The following is a 25364-nucleotide window of genomic DNA, read 5'->3' as shown; positions in this document are numbered from 1 at the left end:
TCAGACAGAACAAATTTTCCTAAAATCAGTTGCTTAATCTATTTAAAATGCCAAAGTGGTATTTTTGTCAGAAGGTCCCAAAAATTCAGAAATGATAGTTTTAGTTGTTCTCCTATGCTGTTCTCGATAGGGAACTTTAAATTATTTCAAGGATTTTGAAACAACAAAGTATCTGATAATAGACCATCTTTTATAATTTAAATTCTCCTCCTTCTGAGCTAAACATATCTGTCAGGTACCAAACAAGAGAAATAAAAACATCATGAACTTGAAGTTATCATTTGTTTATTTCTCAAATTGAATTTGTATGCCAAATATATTCCAGATAGGGTTCTAAGCAATATGGAAATAAAAGCTGTGGTTCTTGTGTTTATTATGTACTACAGGAGTTAAGACCTGTTCAGGGAGGAGGCGGGGGGGGGGATAATATAAGAGAACATGCAGTTAAAGCAATAGTAGTGTTAAAACAAAACAGACAATTCAAAATGACACAGATCACTTCCGCAGAGATCAGAGGGTGCATAACAAGAGGGAACATTTGACCTAGACCTTTTCTGAATGGGAAGGTAGACACAGACAGGGAAAGAAGTATTTCAGATACCCAAAATGGCAGAAACAAAAACTTCACAGTGGAGAAGTGTAACTTTTTACCTTCTGTTGAAATAAAACAGAAATTTTCATAGAGTATGTCTCTGTTAAAATCCTCGAGGCTGACAGTTGTTTCAATAACTTTTTTTTTTCTCTGAAGTTTGTAGTTCAGAACCAGAAAATGTTCAGGCTGACCCAGAGAATTATACCAGCCTTCTTGTTACGTGGGAGAGACCTCGAGTGGTTTATGATACCATGATTGAGAAGTTCGCAGTTCTGTACCAGCAGTTAGAAGGGGAAGACCAGACCAAGCATGAATTTTTGACAGATGGCTATCAGGACTTGGTAATTATAAGATCAATTGTCTCATGTGTTGATAACACTATAGCTTAATTTTCAAGGTAGGAACTTACAAATGATTATATATTGTTGCTCTAAACTTTGTATGAAACTCTCCAGTGGGGAGGAGGGGAAACAGAAGCAATACTAAATTAGGTCCAGACTCACATTGAATCATACACTAGGCTCTTACTTGTTTTCAATTACAGGAAGATTACAGCTTTGCCAACAACAACATTATAGAGTAGACACGTAGAGAAGACTTAGAAACTAGAGTTCATCTAGTGTAGCCTCTCTTTAAAAATAAAAGGTCTCAAAGAACAGTTGACTGTGATCTCACAGTTGTGGAAATAATTGGATCTGGAATCTCCATGCTCTGATACTGCCATGTATCATTTCTCACACCATACTCTTCCGGCACAAGAAAATAGAGTAGGAGACACTGCATCAAAGTTCCAAGTAATAGATGTGAAGTTAATTGTGTCAAGACTTTTTAACACAAGTCAGATCATCTTTAGGAAAAGATCCACTCCCTCCTCCTCCCCACCCATGCACACAAATTAAAGAAAATAAAGTGTGGTATGGTATGGTTGAATCACTACATTATACACCTGAAACTAATACAGCATCATATATTAACTAATTGAAATTAAAATTAAAACTTTTTTAAAAAGTCCAGATTCTTTCTGACCTGGGCATCTCAGTATTAAACTTTGCCTTGGTAGGGAAGGATTGGCCATAGATTGGGGTCTGGTTGAGAAAACCCTATCTGGTTATGGCCTTAGGAAAGCCCCACTGCAAGTCAAAGACACTGGACAATGTATTTGGACAACTGGAGTCCAGCAAGGCCTGGGAACTTGCATTTAAACAAAAACTGTCTTTGTTATCATGGTGTGGAACATCATGTGGGCAAATTGATAAAACATGTAACAACTTTTTAATCCGGTGTTTAGAACAGAGACGCTGTGAACATGGATGTTATATAATTTATGGAAATTTGCCATTTTTCACTTCATAATGATATTAAGAAGATAATTCTATTACTACCTGGCTTATATATTGTTATGATAAAGAGATAAATTGTGTTTTCATTGTGTTTTTTCACATTTTGCTCTTTGCAAATAGTCCATGTTTATTTGTCTAAAATATTAATTTGTAGTTTTGGGTACTCATGAATTTGATGAGTTCTAGTTGAAAATGAAACTTTCTAGAATTAAATTTTTTAAACAACAAAAAAAGCCTAGTTTTCCAGTATCTTCATAATTCACAGATATCACAAATCCAACTTAACAACATTGCATAAACTTTTTCTTAGATTAATAAGATATAAATATTTTTCATTGACAGAAGTCTATTATGTTAGTACTCTTATGAGAATAATACATGGGAGGCCTGGGGGGTTCAGTCAGTTGAGCCTCCGACTTTGGCTCAGTTCATGATCTCACAGGTGGTGGGTTTGAGCCCCAGGTGGGGTTTTGTACTTCGAGCCAGGAGCCTGCTTCAGAACTTGCACCCCCCCCACCCGCCACCCTCCTCTGCTTGCACACGCACTCTCTCTTTCTCAAAAATAAATAAACATTTAAGAAAATTTTTAAAAGAGTAATACATTTATATAATTACTGACATCTTTCTTTTAGGGTGCTATCCTCAATAATTTACTACCAAATATGAGTTATGTGCTTCAAATAGTAGCCATATGCACTAATGGCTTACACGGAAAGTACAGTGACCAGCTTATAGTCGACATGCCTTCTGATGACCCTGGTAAGTGCTCTCCTGATATGCCTTTATATAATCTACATAAGGAAGCTAGTTTACTTACTGGATGCAGTGGTGCTTTCTGTCTGACTTTATATTGTTTTGGTTAAAAGACAAAATGATTTTTTTTTTTTTTACCCGGATCATCCGCCAATTTTGTTAAGCATGGAAACCATTTTCATTCAGCAGATCTGGGACAGGACAATAAGTAAATTTATTCTAAATACTGAATTTTTCTATTTTTAGAAGAAGAATAGCAAAACTGATTGTTATGTCTGTAATGGTCATTGAATGAAAATAACTATGTGAATATTAAGACTTTTATTTTGATAATGAACAGTTGGTTTCATTTGTGTTTATTTCCTTTTTCAGCCCCCAAAGCATTTTGTAGTAAGTATATACGTGATCCTAGGATCATGTGAGGTACTTTGAAATATCTATACAAAGCATCCAACAGTTTATCTTAGATATTTTTATCCACTTTGTATACTCCTGTGTGAAGTGGGGGAGAGTGCTTTTCTCTTAGCTGATTTGCCAGTACTGTTTCACAAAGTAAAACAAAGATATTGTTTCTAATTGTTTTTGTTTTTGCATGAATCTTCTCTAAGTATTATGGGGAAATCTTTTGATCTAAAATCTTATGAAGTAACTGAATGAAGTACAAATCATAACTTGACAATTTACAAATGCATGTAATTAAAGTCTCTCTTTTGCTAATATAAGCAGTTTTAAAGTAATAGAATGAAATACATATGTATGTGTACATATGTATATGTGTATACACACAGACATCATGCATATGCATATTTATAAATATATGCAAACGTACATACATAAATGTAATATTCTTTGGTCTTCCCTACCATGAGTCTACTCACTGATATTTTTATAAATTTTTAATAGAGATGGATGGTAATAAATTACATTAATTATAGCATATTCCAATTTGACATATTGAAGGAAAACTGATGTGTATTGATTAGCCTTTGTGGTCTACATGATACAACAGGGTCTTTAATCCATTATGAGCTTGTTCACTGATTACCTCATAGTTGTTCTCACTAGTTAAACTTTTAAGTTAAAGTGCATATGTCAGAGCATTGAGGATAGATTAGGTATCTTTCTAAAACACAGGCTACAAACTTGCCAAGTTACTTCCCAGATTAAAATGTTGACGGCTAATTAATATTACTACTATTATGATGGCAATATCACTATTTGATATTTCTTATGATCTGCCTCATGGCCTGTGTATAATGTATTGCTTTTATATAGCATTGTTTTTCAAAATGAGGTTATTTTTAAATGGAATGTGAGCTCTAAATGCTATTGCAAGGTGAGTATCAAATTAACTGACCATGGCTTCAGTTATACTATATCATGCACTGACTGCCGTCCCTCTGCAACATTCCCCATATGGATCCACCTAGAAATTCACATCTTTAGCAGGGCATCATTCACCATATTGGCCAGTATCACATGTGAATTGATGAAATGTGGCATAAAAATCTCCTCTAATCCTATTGTGTATTTCAGGATGTGGATTATATTAAATACATTCATTTCGTTTACTACGTTGGTTTAATTATACTACTCTCATTTCTACACATAAAACAATTTCCCAGGAGTTTACAAAAAATAATTGCAGTTATTTATGTTACACCCTTTCTCACTGTATCCACTCTGCCAAGTTTTAAACTTTCTGAATTTTTTTGTTTTTTCTTTTTGAGATGTTTATTGCATAAAGAAAAACAGATCAAATATCTATTTTCTACAGAAGTGGTTTCTGAGTGATCCTTTTAGACTGAGTCTACACTGGCACAAAGTACAACATTCTTGTGTCGTTTGTAGCACTTTCACATTTGTACAAAATAATAAATATTACACTTGGTTTCCATTTATTCAAAGGCTGGGGACACTGTTGAGCTAATGAGATGTTAGTTTGGGCATACCATTTGATCTCCATGGATGTCTCAGTCCCTTAAAGCATTTTGTACAGTAATAATGTTTTAGTAAAAGATAGTGTTTGATTTGATGTTTCACTATGATATTCCTCTTAAAAGCAAAGGTTAAAAACTTAGATGGCTTATTCCTCAGTTATTCCTACCAAAAAGTCCTTCATCAAAAGCCAATTTACCCAAAGTTTGGAGTCTTCTCATTTTTCATAAAGAAAATATTTGTTCCTTTAGATCTCATTTTTTTTCTGATCTAAAAGGCTGCCATGGCATTTCAATTCATGTATTTTCAATTTGTTACCAAAATTACATTATTTTAAATACTTCTACAGTCAATACGTCACAGTAAAAGTTTTGAAAAAAGTACTATTTTGAGGTTTAGTGTGATGGTGCCCGCAAGAATCTTATGATTTATGTGGCTAATAGAGATGTAAGTGACTCTTGAGTTTGCTCTTTATTTCATGGTTTTTATTAGTACCATTTCATCCTGTTAATTATGTTGTTCATTCCCTTAGTAACATTGTAATGTACCCTAGTGAGTTATATTTTATTATTTTGGATAGGCTTTTTTCTAAACACTGTATTGTTCTTTGCTTTTGTTAAAAAGAAATGAAGGAGGTTATTTATAACTGCCCTCATTCTTTCAATTGTAGATTTCACATATGTTAATCAATATCCATGAAGGAAAACTCAATCTCCCAAATTGTGCCCTTAACTTTAGCTAATCTGATTATTGCTTGTGCATTTTAATTACACTTGCTGTGTACAACAGTATCACCATAAAATTGGCATCCATGAATATTACTATAAATTGCTATTTTAAAATCCATGCATAAATGCGTATTAAGAAACCATTTAAATTTGTCCAGGAAACCATTTTAAGGTTAAATTGAAGTGCATAGTCTTTGCAAATACTTTATAGAAAATTATATTTATGAAAAAATAATCCATAATTTATGTCATTGTAACTAAAATAATCGTGTCATTTTAAAATCTATAATATACAGTTAGTTATTATACAATTATAAAGGATATTATTTAAGTACATATTTTAGAGCCTTAATAATTATATGTGTTAAATTTACATGTGTGGTGAATTAGATCGACACATTTTTCTGTTGGTGCGTGCTTTTCAGTTATTTAACAATTGTGTTTGTTAAATCACTATACATCTGTCCTTGTTCTGCCTGTACCACCCTATGCTATGGGTGTTACAATAATATTTAAAATCACAGTTTGAAGAGACTGTAGTCTACGTTGCTTTGACTTTTTGCCCTGTGAGACTTGGCTTTCCTTCAAACAATTAAATAAGCCTTGCTTGCCAACCCATGTCAGTGTTGCTTTTTTGTGTTATGGAATATTAATGTGGTACTAACATGCTCTTTTAGAAAATGTGGCATTACATGTGCTCCAAAACAAAACCAGAATGAACTAATAGCTTTTGCTGAGTTGTCACACATACGTGAATTTTATGTGTTCACTGACAAAAAAAAAAAAAAAAAAGAATTAACAGTCTTTGCTGTTAGACGTTTTGTAGGCTTCATGCAGTCTATTTTGACCAAGTGAGTGAGAAGTCTATAAAGCAGTATAGTTGTTTAACTACTTAGTATGTCAGTAATGCCTGAGTCTGATCAGTGGCGACTAAAATATCGGTTATTTGTGAGGAACCAGCAGGCCAAAGGGTACCGAGTGTGCAATCTTGTGCCGACCACCAGAGCTACACTTTGGGTGCTGTGAACTCTCAGACTCAGAAGTATGGCCTCAGAATCTCCGGGTAGATAGAAAATTTGTGAAATTATTTTACTTCAAAATTGTTCAGAAGAGGCTCAGCAGGAGAGCTCTGGATTGAATGGGGAAAGGCATATTGAATTGCTCCTGGGCAACCACAGAATTTTAGTTAATTCAAATAATCTAATAAGAAACCAAAGTGAAGATCCTTCAAAGAGGATTAATACTTACAGATATGAAGACACCAAGACTTGGGGTATTCACCCAGGAGAGTGCCATGAAGCAAAGAGGGACCAAAGGACTGCTTGGACCCATACATTTTGCCTCTAGGCTCCAAAGCGGGCTAGAAGACGTCTTATCTCTTACTTCAGTAAACAGCAAAGCCAGTTTCAGTAGAACTCACTGATGCTCTTTGAGGGAAAAGTAGTGGGTAAAATCACATATTTTAACTTAATAGGAACCATATAGTTAATTTATGCTGCAGTAAATGGATAAAAATAAATTAAATGCAATACTAGGGAAATCAGTCCTCAATGTGATAATTATATATACCCTATGCCAGCCTTGACAGTCAATAAGAAAATTACTTTTGCTTATTAAAAGTATCAAGTTAGGTAAAGTTAGACCATGTTTTTGTTTGTTCCCTTGTTTGTTTTTAATTTTAAAATATTTCCTTAAGCACATTGAAGAGAATGGATTATCACTGAGTTTTTTTCCCATAGCCTCTTAACAGAGAAAAATCTACAGTATAATATATGTATCACTAACAAATATTTGTTATAACTTGCCCTTATTAACATTAAAATATTTTAAAAGTATGTGAAAATGTATGACTCCATTTAAAAGCATTTCAATAAAGGGGCGCCTAGGTGGTTCAGTCGGTTGGGCATCTGACTTCGGCTCAGGTCATGATCTTGTGGTTCGTGAGTTTGAGCCCCATGTCGGGCTCTGTGCTGACAGCTTGGAGCCTGGAGCCTGCTTCAGATTCTGTGTCTCCCTCTCTCTCTGCCCCTCTCCGCTCATGCTCTATCACTCTCTTTCAAAAATAAGTAAACATTAAAAAATAAATAAAAGCATTTCAACAAATTATGTATTGTCTCACGTGCTGAATTTGAAGGTTTTTATGTGCATGAACTTCTCTAACTGTAGTTTATAGAAAATCATGTTGAAATTTCTTGTCTTTTACAGTTTAGTTGCATCTCATCTTTCAACTCACATGTATTTGTTTCCTTGGAGGTTATAGAGATACAAATGTTTCAGACTATTTGAAATCACTTTAATTTGAAAATGTGAAGAATAAAGAACATGAAAAACAAAACATAGAAAATGGAGAACATTAATGATCCAAATAAAGGTTTCCAAACTCTTTCACGGTCAGTTTCAACAAGAAAAAAAAAATAATCGAGTGTTAAAATTTAATTCAGGGCTAAATTAACATTGTTCAGGGTAAGTAACTTTGAGATAGCTAAGTAGTCAAGAGTATTAATTTTATCTAAGTTCACTTGAGAGCGTGACTTCACTTCTAAATTCGTCCTGAATTCTCCTCTAAATGGAATCCACACACAGGACCACACTTTATGGCTTTACATTTCTTAGTATCTGGGAATTTTCTGTTAAAAGTAGGTTCAGTAAAATCTATCATAATACAGGCCTGGATTTGATAAACATTTCATGTTAGTTCAGTTTTGCCTTTGAAAACTTTATAGAGTATGCATTTCTTCTGAGGATACCTAGAGGTATAAAACAGAACATAAGCAGCATTGGGGTAGTAAAGAGCATGAATTTTGGAGATGGAGTGAGAGTCGATGAAATAACAGGACTAAGAGAAGGAATCCTGCAGTAACGCTTAGTTAAACCCAAGTCCTACGTGGCACAGGTGAAGCATAAGGAACAGTGCTTCTGCAGGTGGCCCTTGGTAATTTGACATTGGGCTAGATTCCTTGTTGGAGAGAGGGACCCAGCTCCTAATCTTTCCTCACATTACTGATAGGGTTTGTTTTAGGATTGAGACATCCATGTACTGGAAATAAACGGATTTTGGTCATTGGGAATAGCAGACTTGACTGACCCTGGCCAGATCTTTGCGGGAGCACAGCTAAGTTTCCCTGGCGAGAAGGAACCAGATCCCTCTGGTCAGTCCTTCCTGTGGCCAGCCAGGTTGGACCTGCTGGAAGGCACTGTCTGTTTGGTGCAGCACCCTGTGTACATATAAGCATCAGCCCAAATTCACAGTGTAGAAAAAATCATTGGGCCCTCCACCAGAAGAGGAACTGAAAGAATAAGTAGCTGAATAAGAAAATAAATCCTGTCAATTCTCCTCCTAATCCCTGGCATTTCCCCAATTATCATCTATGCTGATGAAAAACTGTTTGGGTTTTTTATACTCAGCCTGCCCCCCCTTTCCCTTCTTAGCTTCAATCACACGTAGAGGGGAGAGGGGAGGGGAAGGGAGTTGGATTAGAGGATAGAAATGAAGTTTTTGAATGCAGTTTCATATAGGCTTATGTTGTGGTGTGTTACGTAGTGTTCAGAAGTGTTGAAACACAAATCTTTAATTTTTATTTTTGGAAATTCTGTATTTTGAAAGCTAACAAGTCTTTTTTTTTTCTCCCCCTTCCCTCTTTCCATCCAAAGGTAAATCCACACAGCTGAAATAATCGAATAAACATTTTAATAATTTTGTTTCTAATTTTGTAGAGCTGGACCTCTTCCCTGAATTAATTGGAACTGAAGAAATAGTCAAGGTATTATAGCTATTTTTATATTAAAATGTTTTAAAATTAAAAAGCCTTTTTTGAATTGTTAGTTAGGTTTCAGATGTTACTTTAATCAAAGTTCATGTTGCATTATTCGTCGTAGGGTTAGTTGTTGAGCTTTATAGATAGTGATATAATCGACGTACATGATTCTTCCATCAAGAGTTGGATGTCACTTTGATAGTATAATAAAAGTAACAGATGGAAAAGGGTTGGTGATAATGAAAAAAATTAACGTTAAAGATCATTATAGCTATAAACTATAGCTATAAATCAGAATTTTCTTCAGTGTTCAAGTTTTTCTAAAAGATTAAAACAACATTTAACCAATTCTTAGTATTTCTACAGTTGATTTATAATTAACTTAACCAGTGGTTGACAGATTGATAACAAATATGAGCCAAAACATAAGTTGTATGTATTCTTTCCCCCATTTAGTCTGAATATTTGTGTTTGGATTAGTCATATGATAAGTGTCTATTGCTAGTATAATGTCCTGTAAGTAAATAGGTATTTGAGAATATTTATAGGGGCACCTAGGTGGCTTAGTTGGCTAGGCATTCGACTTCAGCTCAGGTTATGATCTCACCATTCATGGGTTTGAGCCCCTCATGGACCTCTGTGCTGACAGCTCAGAACCTGGAGTCTGCTCCGGATTCTGTGTCCCACATTCTCTGCCCCTTCCCCACTTGCGTGCCGTCTCTCTCTCTCTCTCTCTCTCTCTCTCTCTCTCTCTCTCTCTCAAAAATGAATAAACATTTAAAAAGAGACTATTTATAAATTCTAACATTGTCTTAATTTCTAAAATAAAGAAATAATGACTGATGTATCTTCCGTTTCATCCTAAACCCAAATATACTGGTCATCTTAACTGAGATTATATGTTAAATCCAAATGCTATTCCTAATGTAGTACAAATGTATGCATATGCACATATGTGTGTATAAGATCATAGAGTGTAATAACTATTATCTGGCAATAAATACTAATTAGATTGTTTTCACATGTATAATTATCTCAATAGTTTATGTATCTTATGGCAGTTCTGTCTTGCAAAGGATTATTTTAGCAAAGTGAGCAGTCCACCTTTGAAAGAGTTCACAAAATTCTGCCAAGGATATTTGTGTGTGGGTGGGTGTGCATGTGTGCCCATGTGCATGTGCACGTGGATAGGCATATACCTAGGAGTGATCACTGGGTGGCAGACTGCCAGCTTCTCATTGTATTTTCACATGGCAGAGAGCAGAGCAGAAGAAACAAGCTCTCTCATGACTCTTCCTGTCAGGGCACCAAGCCCATTCATGAAGCCTCCGTGCTTATGACCTCATCGAGTCCCTGATACCTCCCAAAGTCCCCACTTCTTAATATCATCACTTCAAGCGGTAGGATTTCAATATAGGAATGGGGGGGGGGGAGGGCACAAACACTTAGCCCATAACACTACCCACTACCATTGATTCCTGTGGGAATGAATGATGGAGGTTGGCAAAACAGATACATGGAATGTATCTGTAATGGCTTTTATTTATTTATTTTTAATGTTTATTTATTTTTGAGACAGAGCCAGAAAGAGCATGAACAGGGGAGGGTCAGAGAGAGGGAGACACAGAATCTGAAACAGGCTCCAGGCTCTGAGCTGTCAGCACAGAGCCCGACGCGGGGCTCGAACTCACGGACCGCAAGATCATGACCTGAGCCGAAGTCGGCCGCTTAACCGACCGAGCCACCCAGGCGCCCCTGTAATGGCTTTTAAAACTGAATGTGGAAGTGAATAGTTTAGGGGATGTTTCTCAGATTGTTCTCAAATAAAAATGCATTACTTTGAAGGACAAAGTATCTCCAGGGTGATCAAGGCCTTTATAGTAAAAGTTTTTTTAATGGAAGCTGTGAAGGATAACAGGTGAGACACAGATCAAAACCATAGTGGAAGAAAGAGTCACAATAACTTCATAAAAAATGATAGGAAGCAGTATACATTAAAATATTTGTGGTTTCAGGTATGTACAAAATAATCATAGAGCAGGAATGATCTGTTCTTGAGGTGTTGACATGAGATCTTATGCCTTCTAGAGATCTACAAGGTTTGGTTAGGTGGGATTAATGAATGGTGCATTATTTTCATCACATTCTTTTTTTTTTTTTTTAATTTTTTTTTCAACGTTTTTTATTTATTTTTGGGACAGAGAGAGACAGAGCATGAACGGGGGAGGGGCAGAGAGAGAGGGAGACACAGAATCAGAAACAGGCTCCAGGCTCCGAGCCATCAGCCCAGAGCCTGACGCGGGGCTCGAACTCACGGACCGTGAGATCGTGACCTGGCTGAAGTCGGACGCTTAACCGACTGCGCCACCCAGGCGCCCCTATTTTCATCACATTCTGAGAGTTATCTGAGCATGGTTTGTTTTTTTTTTTAAGTTTATTTATTTATTTTGAGATAGAGAGCACAAGTGGAAGAAGGGCAGAGAGAGAGAGAGAAATCTGGACGTGGTTTAAGATTCACATTCTTTCTACTGATATCAGTCAATTTCTTACCAATCTGTACATTTTTTCTTCTTTTTAGGGACATGACTTTAAAAGAGCTAATAAATGAGGGGCACCTGGGTGGCTCAGTCGGTTAAGTGTCTGACTTTGGCTCAGGTCACGATCTCGTGGTTTGGGAGTTTGAGCCCCGTGTCCGGTTCTGTGCTGACAGCTCGGAGCCTGGAGCTGCTTCGGATACTGTGTCTCCCTCTCTCTCTGCCCCTCCCCCACTCCTGCTCTGTCTCTCTGTCTCTCTCTCTCTCTCTCCTCAAAATAAATAAACATTTAAAAAAAATTAATAAATAAAAATAAAAAAGTAAAAGATCTAATAAATGATAATGCTAGCAAACTGAGAAAAGTCATATTCTATGTGAACTAAAAATACCGTGTCTTGATAGCTTTGGCAATTTAGTTTTCTAAGCATATGGTCTGATGTATTATAAAATGCAGTTACAAAAGAAGAAAAAAACAGAAAACCTGGGTCTTGATTGACCTCTCTTCAGACGGCTCCTGAGCCATTTCAGTGACTGAGTGTTCCCAAAAGACTGGGTCACCTGAATGATGTTTCTAAGGAAAACACAGAATCAAATAACTAGTACTAGAAGCATACTTGGACAGTTTGTCTTTAGAATGTCTGCCTGTGTCTTGAGTGAAAAATATTTAAAACAAAATGAAAAACCCAAACTTCTCCTAGTCCTAAATCTTCCTCTTATGATGGCTTAAAAATTGTGATTTTTTTTCTGAATATATACAATGAAATATTCTGAATCTGAAACTAATTAGATCTTTGAAATAAATTGTTTCATTTCCTATTGTAAGAAGCTAATTGCTCTTTAGCTTGTTGCCAGATGAACTGAACAGAGAAACATAAAACAAAATAAATACGATGTTAAATAACACTGTAAATAAATACATTATAGTACGCCTTTCTTTCAAAGCTGTGGTATCTATTAATTTAATTACTTCCACAGCATTAAAATAAAGGCAGCCATAAATAAGGTGTTTTCATTAAGTTTAATTAGTGTCCCTAGAATGTGGATGATAAAGGCTATAGGATAGAGGCATGGCCTCTGTGAGATGGTGCTTTATGAAGAGACGTTCCCAAGATCCCACAAGTGAAGATTAACAGCAGCATAAGATATTGTTAAGAATTCATTTTTTTTATTTCCTTATGTTTCATTAACTCTTGTTTGCTTTTCAAAGGAGGAAGAAGAGGGAAAAGACACTGAAGAAGACACTGTTGTGAATCCTGGTAGAGACAGTGCCACAAACCAAATAAGGAGAAAGGAACCCCGGATTCCTACAACAACAAACTACAATCGTGTAGGGACTAAATACAATGAGGCCAAGACTAACCGATCCCCTACAAGAGGAAGTGAGTTCTCTGGGAAGGGTGATATCCCCAACACATCTTTAGATTCCACGTCCCAACCAGTCACTGGATTAGCCCCCCAAAAACATTTTTCTTTGACTTCACAGACTGTGACTAAAATGCCACCTCACACCCTGGAAGGCGCTTCAGCCTCTTTAAATGACAGCTCTAAAACGATTCCCAGATTTCTGCAGATGAACTTGACTGGGACTGTGGAATCTTTAAATACAGTTTCTATAACAGAATCCCAAGAGGTGTCTACTGATATCAGTGAGGAAGAGAGTTTATTGACAAGCTTCAAGTTCGACACCGGAGCTGACGATTCTTCAGGCTCCAGTCCGGCAACTTCTGCTATGCCATTCATCTCTGAGAAAATATCCCATGGGTTTGTGTTTTCTTCAGAAAACCCAGAGACAATCACATATCGTGTCCTTCTACCAGAATCTACAAGAAATGCTTCAGAAGATTCAGCCTCGTCAGGTTCGGAAGAATCTCTAAAGGATCCTTCCATTGATGGAAATGTGTGGTTTGCTAGCACTCCAGATGTGATAACACAGCCCGATGTTGGATCAGGTAGAGAGAGCTTTCTCCAGACTAATTACGCCAAGATACACATTGATGAATCTGAGAAGACAGCTGAGTCCTCGTCTCCAGGCCCCCTCGTGTCACAGGGTCCCCCAGGCACAGATCTGGAGATGCCACCTTATTCTACCTTTGCCTACTTCCCGACTGAGGTAACGCCTCATGCTTTTACTCCATCCTCTGGACAACAGGATTCGGTCCCCACCGTCAACATGGTACACTCGCAGACAACTCAACCAGTATACAATGGTGAGACACCTCTTCAACCTTTCTACAGTAGTGAAGTCTTTCCTCTAGTCACCCCTTTGTTGCTTGACAATCAGATCCTCAACACTACCCCTGCTGCTTCAAGTAGTGATTCGGCCTTGCATGCTACGCCTGTATTTCCTGGTGTCGATGTGTCATTTGAATCCATCCTGTCTTCCTATGATGGTGCACCTTTGCTTCCATTTTCCTCTGCTTCCTTCAGTAGTGAATCGTTTCGCCATCTGTATACAGTTTCTCAAATCCTTCCACAAGTTACGTCAGCTGTTGAGAGTGATAAGCTGTCCCTGCATGCTTCTCTGCCAGTGGCTGGGGGTGATGTGCTGTTAGAGCCCAGCCTTGCTCAATATTCTGATGTGATGTTGCATCAGACCACTGCTCATGCTGCTTCAGAGACATTGGGATTTGGTGGTAGTGAATCTGGTGTCCTTTATAAAACGCATATGTTTTCTCAAGTTGAACCGCCCAGCAGCGATGTCATGATGCATGCACGTTCTCCAGGGCCCGAACCTTCCTATGCCTTATCTAATAATGAGGGCTCCCAACACTTCTTCACTGTTCCTTACAGTTCCGCAGTACCTGTGCATGGTTCTGTTGGTGTATCGCATCAGGCTTCCTTATTTAGCAGCCCTAGCCACATTCCAGTGCCTGAGTCTTCGTTCATAACCCCAACCGCGTCATTGCTGCTGCCGCCTCATGGCCTCTCAGGGGATGGGGAGTGGTCTGGAGCCTCCTCTGATAGTGAATTTCTTTTACCTGACACAGATGGTCTGACAGCCCTTAACATTTCTTCACCTGTTTCTGTAGCTGAATTTACATATACGGCATCTGTGTTTGGTGATGATAATAAGCCGCTTTCTAAAAGTGACATACTGTATGGAAATGAGACTGAACTGCAGATTTCCTCATTCAGTGAGATGGTTTACCATTCTGAAAGCACAGTCATGCCCGGCCTGTATGATGAGATAAATAAGTCAAACGTATCTTTACAAGAATCCCCCGTTTCCTTTTCTAGCACAGAGGGCATACTTCCAGGGTCTCTTGCTCATCCCGCCACTGAGGTTTTTGATCAGGAGATTAGTCACGTGCCAGAGAATAACTTTTCAGTTCAGCCTACACGTGCTTTATCTCAAGCATTTGGTGACACCTCGCTTAAACCCGTGCGTAGGGTGAGCTCAGAGCCAGCCTCCTCTGACCCCGCTTCTAGTGAAATGTTACCTCCTTCAACTCAGCTCTTATTATATGAGCCCTCCGCTTCTTTTAATACTGAAATGTTGCTGCAACCTTCCTTTCAGGCTTCTGATGTTGACACATTGCTTAAAACTGCTCTTCCACCTGTGCCTAGTGATCCACTATTGGTTGAAACCCCCAAGGTTGAGCAGATTAGTTCTACGGTATTGCATCTCATGGCCTCAAATTCTGCCTCAAGGGAAAACATGCTGCACTCTACATCTGCACGAGTTGTTGATGTATCGCCTACTTCTAATGTGCATGCTGCTTCGCTTCAAGGGTTAACCATTTCTTACGCGAGTGAGAAATACTCTGAACCAGTTTTGCTTAAGAGCGAAAGTTCCCAGCAAGCGGTGCCTTCGTTGTACAGTAATGATGAGTTGTTCCAAACTACCAATTTGGAGGTTAGCCATGCCTTTCCCCCGAAAGGAAGGCATGCGTTTGCTACTCCTGTTTTATCAATTGATGTACCACCAAATACACTTACAGATAAGCCTCTATATTCTGATGAAGTTTTCACCTCCACCAAGGGGTCTCTCACTGATGAGGTGTTTGCTGGTATTCCAGCAGTTTCTGACACACTTGTAACTGCTGATCGTTCTGTTCCTTTAGGAAATGCGTACGTTTCCATTACAGCTGTTTCTCCCAACAAAGATGGTTCTGTAACCACAACCGAGTTCCTGTTTCCTTCTAAAACAACTTCCGAGCTCATTCAGAGTGCCAGATCTGATGGTGATTTAGTGGGTGGTGGTGACGATGGTGATCTTGATGATTATGATGATGATTATGATGACAGAGATAGAGATGGCTTATCCATAAATAAGTGTATGGCATGCTCCTCCTATAGAGAATCAGAGGAAAAGGTAATGAATGATTCAGACACCCAAGACAACAATCTTGTGGATCAGACTAATCCAACCTCATATCCACTATCTGAAAACTCTAAAGAAGAAAATAAAGTCACAGGTGTAATATCAGACAGTCAGACCGATACGGACAGAAGTCCTGATAAATCACCACCAACAAATGTGCTACCCCCAAACCCCAGTGATGGAAGACAGGAAAATGACATTCAGACCGGTAATGCCCTGCTTCCTTTCACCCCAGAATCTGAAGCATGGGTACTTGTTGCAGGTGATGAAGAGAGTGGATCAGGGCAAGCTGTCTCAGATAACCTTAATGATAACGAGACTTCCACAGATTTCAGTTTTCCAGACGTTAACGAAAGAGATGTTGATGGGGTCCTGGAAGCAGCCGACTCAGAAATAACTTCTGGATCCCCACAGTCCTCAACCCCGACTGTGACTAGCAGGCACTCAGAAGTGTTCAACATTTCAGAGGCAGGTTAGTTATGGATCCAAGAGATAGACAGAGGTGTGGTGGTTTTCTTCCTCAAAAAATAGAAAAATCGTGAAAAGAGAAAGTTGGTAAAGTGGCACATCGTTTTATTTCTTAATCAAGACATTCAACAAATCCATTCACGGTTTTTAAAGTATGATTTTACTCATTATTTCAAATGAATATTCGACATGTTTTGGTTAGTGGATGGATAAAATGGTTTTTATTGTCAACTTTTCATGTTCTGCGAGATGCCAGTTACATGCGGGAGCACTTAAGTGTGCGTAATGCGTTTTTAGTATACTGCTTTTTAAATGATAGATGGGAGTGTGTTGTTTTTAGATAGTTTTCATTTTTATATTCACTTATGTTCTAAAATAAGTTGTAAACTAATTTCATTGAATTATAAAATGAATTATTAAACTCCGATAGTAGTATGATTACAAAACACCTCTCTGACCCACCCGATGGAAAAGATATGGTAATTTGCACATCCACGTCAGCCTGGAACTTTAAACTTTTAAAAAAAGTTCTCTTTCTGAGTTTTGAGAGTTAATGGTAAGATTTTCTTTCAAGAACGTTTTCATTTTTTAAAATTGCCTCTGTTTGATTACCTTAATGTTGCCTAAAGAGGGCAGTGTGAACTAACAACATGCATTCTACTTTGTACTCGCGGTTATACAGCCCTTTCTAAGAAGTTAAATAATGGTCATTAATATGCATAGTATGTATAGGTATTGTATGACAAGATGTAAAACACTAGACCATTTTCTGTAGAAATGCATTTCATTTGTTAATGTATTTTATGCAAATTAGTTTAGAAGCCAGATGTTTCTTAGAGCAGATTACTTGCAACATATATAATACAGATGTTTGCTTTAAATGCCAGTGGGGAGAAAAAGGGAAATTGAAAAACATTAAGCATATGAAATACTAGATAATTTCATGGAATTGATCATAAGAATTTTATAACTTGCTCTTATTAAATTTTAAGGCATTTTTTAAATTAACAACAAAAATATTGAAATCTTCATGTAATTAGTCAGAAGATAGATCAAGGTAGCATCTTGCAATCTTATTGCATAAAAGCGGATATTTATAAGCCAGATCATAGATACCAGTCTCATTAGCATATTTTTTTCTCTTTGTCATTTCCATCTCTTGAATTAGTTGTATTTTTCCTTCAGTGCAGCAGCAATTAAAAGTTTGTGCATTTTGATAGAAGTTTTTCTACATTCTGACTTGATACCTATTTAACATTGCATTCCAGTTTAAACACTTACACTCTGATATGTGAGAATGAATAATGAATCCGTAGGTCACTATATTCATTAGTGTTGCCATATATATGAATTGTTATCTGGCTTCAATTATAGTACGTGGGGTTTTTTAAAAAATTTTTATTAGATTTAAAGACATATGAGGAGTTCATCCTTTTTATTTTATCTTACTAGACAGTGATATCGTCAGTATGTTCTTACTAAGTTATGCTATCAGGGAGAAACTATATATATTACAAAATGCCAAACCCAGAATTATTGACTGAAACTTAGCAATTTCTTTTCAATGTGCTAATTTGATTAATTATTAAGTGTATGTTCTCCCACTGATGAGGACAAAACAGTAGAAATATACCTTCCAATATCATCAGGTAACACAACTAATGGAGTGAGATCAAACAAGATTAGGGGAAAATTCTTGCCTGTTTTAAAAACTGCATCTGTAAAAAATCATATGTACTCTGTCTTATAAAATAGTTGAATATGCCTCTTTATCAAATGCATACAGACTAATTTTGAAACTTATTATTTTATTATGTACTTCTAGAATGTAGAGTATTTTATAAACATGCTCCCTAAAACAATAGAGGTAAGGCCAATATTAGTATCTGCAATTTGTGAATGCATAAACTGAGACCCAGAGATACTAAAGTACGTGATCAAGTTCACATAGGGAGTTGACACAAACTGACACTGCAAACGTGTTATTGGTGTCTGTCTCTTAGAGACTATGCTTGCATAATTGAGGACAATGAGATATATATAATGCTTAATTTGTAATACCAAAATTATACTGTTTTATCCTAAAAATGTATTTGAAAGTATTCATCTTATCTTTGTTTACTAATCAAGTAGATTCTTGTCTTACTTAGGTAGCTCATATACACTACTGAACCATGTCAAAATAGATATTTTAGCCTCAACTAATGAATATAAAAATCAATAGAACTAGCTCCTCATTATAGTATGTAAAAGAACTAGTTGATTGTCTGTACTTTCTTTTTTTATATATATTTTTTTAACTTGGGTATATTTTATTCCTTCTTTATTTTTTAAAATAATCTCTACACCCAACTTGGGGCTCAAACTCATGACCCTAAGATCAAAAGTTGCATACTCTACCAATAGTGCCACAATTTCATGTGGTACCTCATCTTGTATAAAATACCTAGATTTCATAATATGTAGTTAGCATGGATTTATCACTCTGACTCCTCAATGAAAGGGTTTATTTTAAAATCAGACCTCCCAGAGAACTTATGAGTAAAGTCTATATTACAAGATTATATGTGTGTGCATATATGTATACAATGTGTGATATATATGGTAATTTGTTACGTATTTTATGTGTTCTATATCTTACATATATATCACATGTATGATCAGACATATCTCATATATATGTATGCACATACATATACACAAATGAAAATGCATGTGTCTACACACACATACATACATATATACACCTATATACAAATTTCTATAAAGATTTGTGGTCATTGAAGACCTGTGTGATTATATAAGCACACTTTGTGTATAAATTAATGTACATTATTGGTCTCAAACTTTAATATGGATCAAAATCACCTGGAAGATTTGTTAAAACACAGGTTGCTGGGCCTTGTCCACAGAGTTTCTGATTCAGCAGATTTGTGATGGTTGGCATGGGGCGCAAAATTCGCATTTCTAACAAATTCCAGGTGATGCCAATGCCAGTATTCTGGGAATCACATTTCAAGAATGACTGACATTGATAAAGATATGAACCACTATTTGTAATTTCTAGGTACCAGGGGCTTTTCTAAGTGGATTATTTCATTGTTCAGCCACAAATTTTCCATTTAGATAATAATAGTTATAATAGAAAAAATGTGAAGACAATTATGTATTAAAACAAGATGGTTTCCTAAATTTTATAAGGAAACTCAGTGCATTCACCCTCAGATTATTTAGGCTTCGAGATGAGCCTCGTTGCAATGTGTAATGACCAGAGCAAATGAGTAAAGCCTGGGCTTCTCTCACAAGAATATAAACTACAGCTCAGGGATCAATGGATTTGCAATATTTCCACTTTTTATTCAGTTTTGTGATTTTTAGTCATCCCTTTGCATTCTACTCTTTTCAGGCAAATCATTCAGAATTATAAGAAAAATGTCTAAGGAAATATGAGTATCATTTGTCGATTGATACATTTCTCATACGAGTGGGTTAAATTTTTGACCCTTTGTGTATCATCTTTCAGAAGGAAGCTACTGTTTTAAACCTTAAGTCCTCTGCCATTAGCTCTACCTCAGTGCTGTGTTGAATGAATTTGTTACTCTCAAATTTATTTGTAAATCTTTAAATTAAATCAATTCCTTTTGTTCCCTTTATTGCTAAAGTAAGATAGTTGGTATAAAAGAACCTAATGTGCCAGCTATGTAGAAAACAATGTAGACTCTCGTGGGGAACTTAAATGTTCTACTTAAAGAGCTCTTCCAGAACTTCTGCAGGCGGACGCGATGAGGACTTTTACTTTGCAACAGTGTCAGTATGTCACCATGGCAGAGCAGTTCTGATGTGCCCTTGTCGTGCTTCCCCCCTGCACACACCTCAGTGTAGAAGGGAAGCATTGTGACTGGCCACTGATACACTGAAGTTCTGAAACTCTTTTGAACAACTTGGAAGGTTAGCTCCAGTTGCAATGATTTTGAAAGTGCTAGAATACTAATGCACCCAACTGGTCACAGATATAGTCATTTTCCATCTTTTGAAATTAACCCAAGAACAGACTTTAAGCCTTTCCATAATTTACACTTGCATATTTGAAAAGAATTTCTTCAACCTATGTACTCCTTCAGTTCCCATGCAATATTATTTTTCTCTTCTTTTTTTTTTTAAGTTCATTTATCTATTTTGAGAGCGTGAGTGTGTGCAAGCAGGGGAGGGGCCGAGAGAGAGGGAGAGAGAGAATCCCAAGCAGGCTCCACATTGATCAGTATGGTGCCCAGTGCGGGGCTCGAACTGACAAGATCAAAACCTGAGCTGAAACCGAGATCAGATGATTAACTGACTGAGCCACCCAGGCACCCCGTATTTTTTTTTTTTTTTGATAGAGAAAAATAGATAAGAAAGGCATTCAAAGTAACACTTCAAAAGCAACCTATATTTACAGTGTAAATAGTTTTCTGGGTGAATGGCTATCCTAATGTAAGAAGGTTTTCCTAAGATTCTCTCTTTATGAAATTATTAATTGCTCCTAGCTATTTATTTAATTGCAGGATTAGAAACCTTGTATTCAGATTAAGTTTGGAAACTCAAGATTATATATGGTACAGTAAGTAGCATTGTTTTTCCTGGCTATTTTATTTAAAAACTTATTTTAATACTTCTTTTATTTTCTTATTTTAATACTTCTATTTCCCTTTTAACAAGCTTTTCAAGGCAGTATTATGCTCACTTCCTGCCACAGCACCCGTCCCTAGGTGCTCATCTCTGTTGGGACATTCTAAGTTCTTCAGCCTTACTTTTGTAAGCTTTGTTTTACTCAAATTGGCTTATAATCATAGACATTCTTTGTATCATAGATTTGAAATTTTAAAGGAAAATAACAACAATGAAGGTTGCAAATACTCAGTTGAAAATGTTGTGCCTTTTCCTTAAGCTTAAATATCAACTCTCTCGATTTTCTCTGACTACAGAGGCCAGTAATAGTAGCCATGAATCTCGTATTGGTCTAGCTGAGGGGTTGGAATCCGAGAAGAAGGCAGTTATACCCCTCGTGATCGTGTCAGCCCTGACTTTTATCTGTCTAGTGGTTCTTGTGGGTATTCTCATCTACTGGAGGTAAGTTGAATGCTTGTTTTAGAAATGTATTTCATAGAGCTCAGATTTTGCCTGTGTTTTTTTTTTGTTTTGTTTTTGTTTTACCTGAAAGTAAAACATATTCACATTCAAAGCATATTCACATTCTTTTTCCTTGAGAGCTACCATTAATTTATCCAGGTAACGATGAATTAGGTGAATTTGTAAATCCAAAGACAATAATATAATACTTGATTGTTTTTCATACACCAGTGAAACAATTAAAGGGTAAAATGGAGGAACCCTGGCTTAGTTAATATTTAATACAGTATTTTGACAGTTGTACTTTCATAGTAATCTAATTAACCTTCAAATGTTATCATAGCACTTAACATAAATCTAAGCTTCTCAGCTTAAATGCTCCAGCTGTTACAATTTCAAAAGTTATTATTTAGAAAAAACATAGTTTTTGCTATAGTAAAAACATGGTTTGTTTATAATTGTGGATTTTGTACAAGATGCACATCAGCTGCATGCTAATAGCAAAAACCGATAGCCCCATACACAAGAGTGAAAATCAAGCAATTAAAATATTAATATAATTAGAAAATAAAGTTGACTATATTAAGATGCATAGAATTCTAAAGTTAATTATAGCTTGCCTTGAGGATAAGATATAGTTTTGCTGTCATCAATATCCTACTAAAACTTTTATTTATTGATTTTAATGTTTATTTATTTTGAGAGAGAAAGAAAGAGAGAGAGTGCACATGTGCAAGCAGGGAAGGGACAGAGAGAGAGGGAGGGAGAGAATCCCAAGAAGACTCTGCACTATCAGTTCAGAGCCCGACACGGGCCCCATCTCAGGAACCGTGAGATCATGACCTGACCCAGAATCAAGAGTTGGACGCTTAACTGACTGATCCACCCAGGCACCCCAGTATCCTATTAAAACTTTTAAAGGACAAAGATGGTTGCACTCACCATAAGCTTCCCATCCCATGTCATTCAGAACACGCTGCAAATTAGGAAGTTTACTGGGGAAACAGTGTAAGTCAGTGTAACTATTATAACTGTGTCTTGAAAAACAAAAACTTTACGATGATATGAGGAATCCTAGCTTTGTAATTTATTGCTTCGTTTTAAAAGAGAATTTTGTTCAGAAGATCTATAATTAATTCCTTTTTGTTTAGTAATGTCTCTCTGTAAGCTCATATGGCCACTCTTTATCTCTTTATGTGTTATCCTAAAATATATTCTCTCAGTTTATTCAAAAATATTTGCCATTTTTAAGGACTGTTTCTCATGTGCCTAGTACCATGTTGACTACTATGGAAAATATCAAAAATGGATGAATGAATGAGAGTCACTATCCTTGAGAAATGCATGCTTATTGAGAATTCTCTATGAAAAATGTATAACCTACTATACAAAAGTATACACACGACAGCTGAAATCACTAATGTTAAGAGTGGTCAGGGAACAAAGAATCTTGCTAGGCCAGGATGAGCAGAGTAAATGTAAAATGCTGGGCTTGCACTGGATGGGGTTCAGAAAGTGGAGATAAAGGAGACAGCTTTCCAGGCAGGAACACAGCAGGTGGAAAGAACAGGAAGCAGGAGTAAGCTGGGTGTGTCTGAGACAGGCCTGGGGCAGGTAGTTGCATGTAGTTGGACACGGGTGGACTAAGGTAGAATGTTTTCATGATCAACTGTATTTCATATCCAACAACCTTTACAGAAAAGAGTAAACTGCAGTAAGAGAACAGATCATACTTTTGTTACCATATGTGAGTTTGGTGGTCTATTTTGTCCATAACATGATGCAAACAAAGCTGCTTTCTTCACTGGTTCCTATAATTGCCAATGACTCTTTCTACAGAAGATTCCATGCTCAGCAGAGTACCGTGAACACAGTACATGATTTATACATGTTTTTTCAACAAGAATTCATATTGCTTTTCTCCATACTCCCCACTCGGTTTGTTGGCCAAACTTTTTATCAACCTTGATGTGTTCAGATTACTGGCTTATATTTAATCTGATTTTCCCTGGCAAACCAATGTTTGAAGTTATTTGGAATTAGAGGTAAAATTTTTTTTAAATAAGATGGAAAGTAAGCCCAAATTCTACTTCACAGTAAAGAGTGTTAGAATAAATTTCCGATAGAAATGTCAATCTTAAGATTGAAATAAGAATGAGAGTTTTGATCTTTGTTACTTAGTATTTCAAGTTTATTTTTTTGTAGATTTGAAAGTGTCTTATTTAATATGATTTGATATTTCATGGAAAATTAAAATCTGGAATGGTATTTATTTTCTATTAATAATGGATAATCTCATCTGTATTATGTGGAGAAAAAAGATAAAATTACTAGTTGAAAAACACTAATTTGACCTTCACCAACAAGATGTTTCTCTTTTCCTCACAAATAACACTTTATGTACCTTGAACACAGAGTGCATTAGCTTAAAAAAAATGAGCGCTCTGATGATTTTATGTATGTATTTTATATCTATCTGTCAAACGTTCTGATAAAATCCGTCACTCTTTTACTTACCCGTTTCAAAATTTAACACCTCTGTCCTCACATCCATTTGAAATTAATTCACTTCAAAATGTAACTTTTTAGATCAGGGATACACCAGGGGCATTATTAGTTGGTGCAACACAAGATGACTATATTCGTGCCTTCTTCGGGGTTTTTGTGAACATATTCAAATTTTGATGTAGACCCATTTGTAAACAATATGATTTCACTAGCCAGTATGGAAACATTTTAGACCTTTGTGGAAAGCACAGCCTGTGTGGAAAGGTTCAAAATAGAATGGCATACCAACAAAAGTCCTCATAGTAACATGGTCCTTATGAGTTTTTCCAAGCTGATATATTTAAATGTTTTTCTAATCTAATTTCTTAGGATAAAAAATTACTGTAAAGTGGTATAATAAGTTTTTTGTTTTTTTTTTGTCTCTTTACCCAATTCAAAGCGGTCCCTGAGGTTTTGTGTAAGCCTTGAGAGAAAGCATGTTGTAGTAGGAAGACAGAACAAATCTGGATCCCTTCCCCATTTCTGCCCGGCATTTGTTACGTGGTCTTGGGCATGTCACTTATCCACCTGGGAACTGGTTTTCCTCTCTGTGCCATTTCGGGGGAAGGTTCACTAGATCGTCTTTAAGATTGCAGTCTGAGCTTCTTTAGGGTTTCTGTGATGAATGCAGCATAATGAATAAATATGGTTTTATATTTGTATAAAGATCCAAAAAATGGAAATACATTTCTAGCTTTTAATTCCAAATACTTACTGTGATGAAAAGGTGTAAATCAAATAATCAGATTAACATTGATTGATAGGACCTATGTCTACAAGTTTAAAACAGTCATCACTTTTTTCATTATGGCTGAGTGATAATTAGCAAGAGACATAGTTATCAACACTTAGCACATAGACGTGAAGACATTCACTGCTTATACAGAACAGATGGACTATAGATATTGAATCTTGTCATACATTAAATAATGTGCCCTGAAATTATTTTCCAGATGTTTTAAGGTAGAATTTACATGAGCCAAGTCGTAAGTTTCTAAGATACAAAATGACTTCAGTAAGGAAGGTTTTCAAAAAGTTCTTTTTAAAGAAGACAAAGGGCAAATTTTGGAGAGCTTTTTTAAGAGTTAAAATCTAAAAACTGTCAAAGGCATAATCAACAAAACGGCACTCCATCAAAAACAGTATAAAAAAGAACTTCCCATAGACAGTTGTTTTGGCTTTGGGGAGAGGGAGGAAGAGCAATATGAATTCTCTCACGGTCTGAAATTCAAATTTGTGAGTCACACAGGGTAGCTACCAACCCAAAATGGAGGCCTCC

At 36.4% G+C, this 25364-nt stretch overlaps 1 protein-coding gene across 4 annotated transcripts in view; it reads left to right on the top strand.

Annotated features, from left to right (window-relative positions):
- The window catches only part of PTPRZ1 (protein tyrosine phosphatase receptor type Z1), a 185182-nt gene that overhangs the window by 122211 nt on the left and 37607 nt on the right, over positions 1 to 25364 (top strand). For 2 of the 4 annotated variants that reach the window (XM_058724466.1, XM_058724465.1), the window contains exons 9-13: positions 749 to 933; positions 2565 to 2691; positions 9066 to 9112; positions 12848 to 16436; positions 21394 to 21538. In XM_058724466.1, coding sequence (XP_058580449.1) covers positions 749 to 933; positions 2565 to 2691; positions 9066 to 9112; positions 12848 to 16436; positions 21394 to 21538 — 4093 coding nt within the window. The remainder of the gene's footprint in view (positions 1 to 748; positions 934 to 2564; positions 2692 to 9065; positions 9113 to 12847; positions 16437 to 21393; positions 21539 to 25364) is intronic. The other 2 variants (XM_058724468.1, XM_058724467.1) reach the window with 1 other exon arrangement.

The sequence above is a fragment of the Neofelis nebulosa genome, chromosome 4, assembly GCF_028018385.1.
Source record: "Neofelis nebulosa isolate mNeoNeb1 chromosome 4, mNeoNeb1.pri, whole genome shotgun sequence".
Taxonomy (NCBI): Eukaryota; Metazoa; Chordata; class Mammalia; order Carnivora; family Felidae; genus Neofelis; species Neofelis nebulosa.
This window is presented reverse-complemented; position numbering and strand designations above follow the sequence as displayed.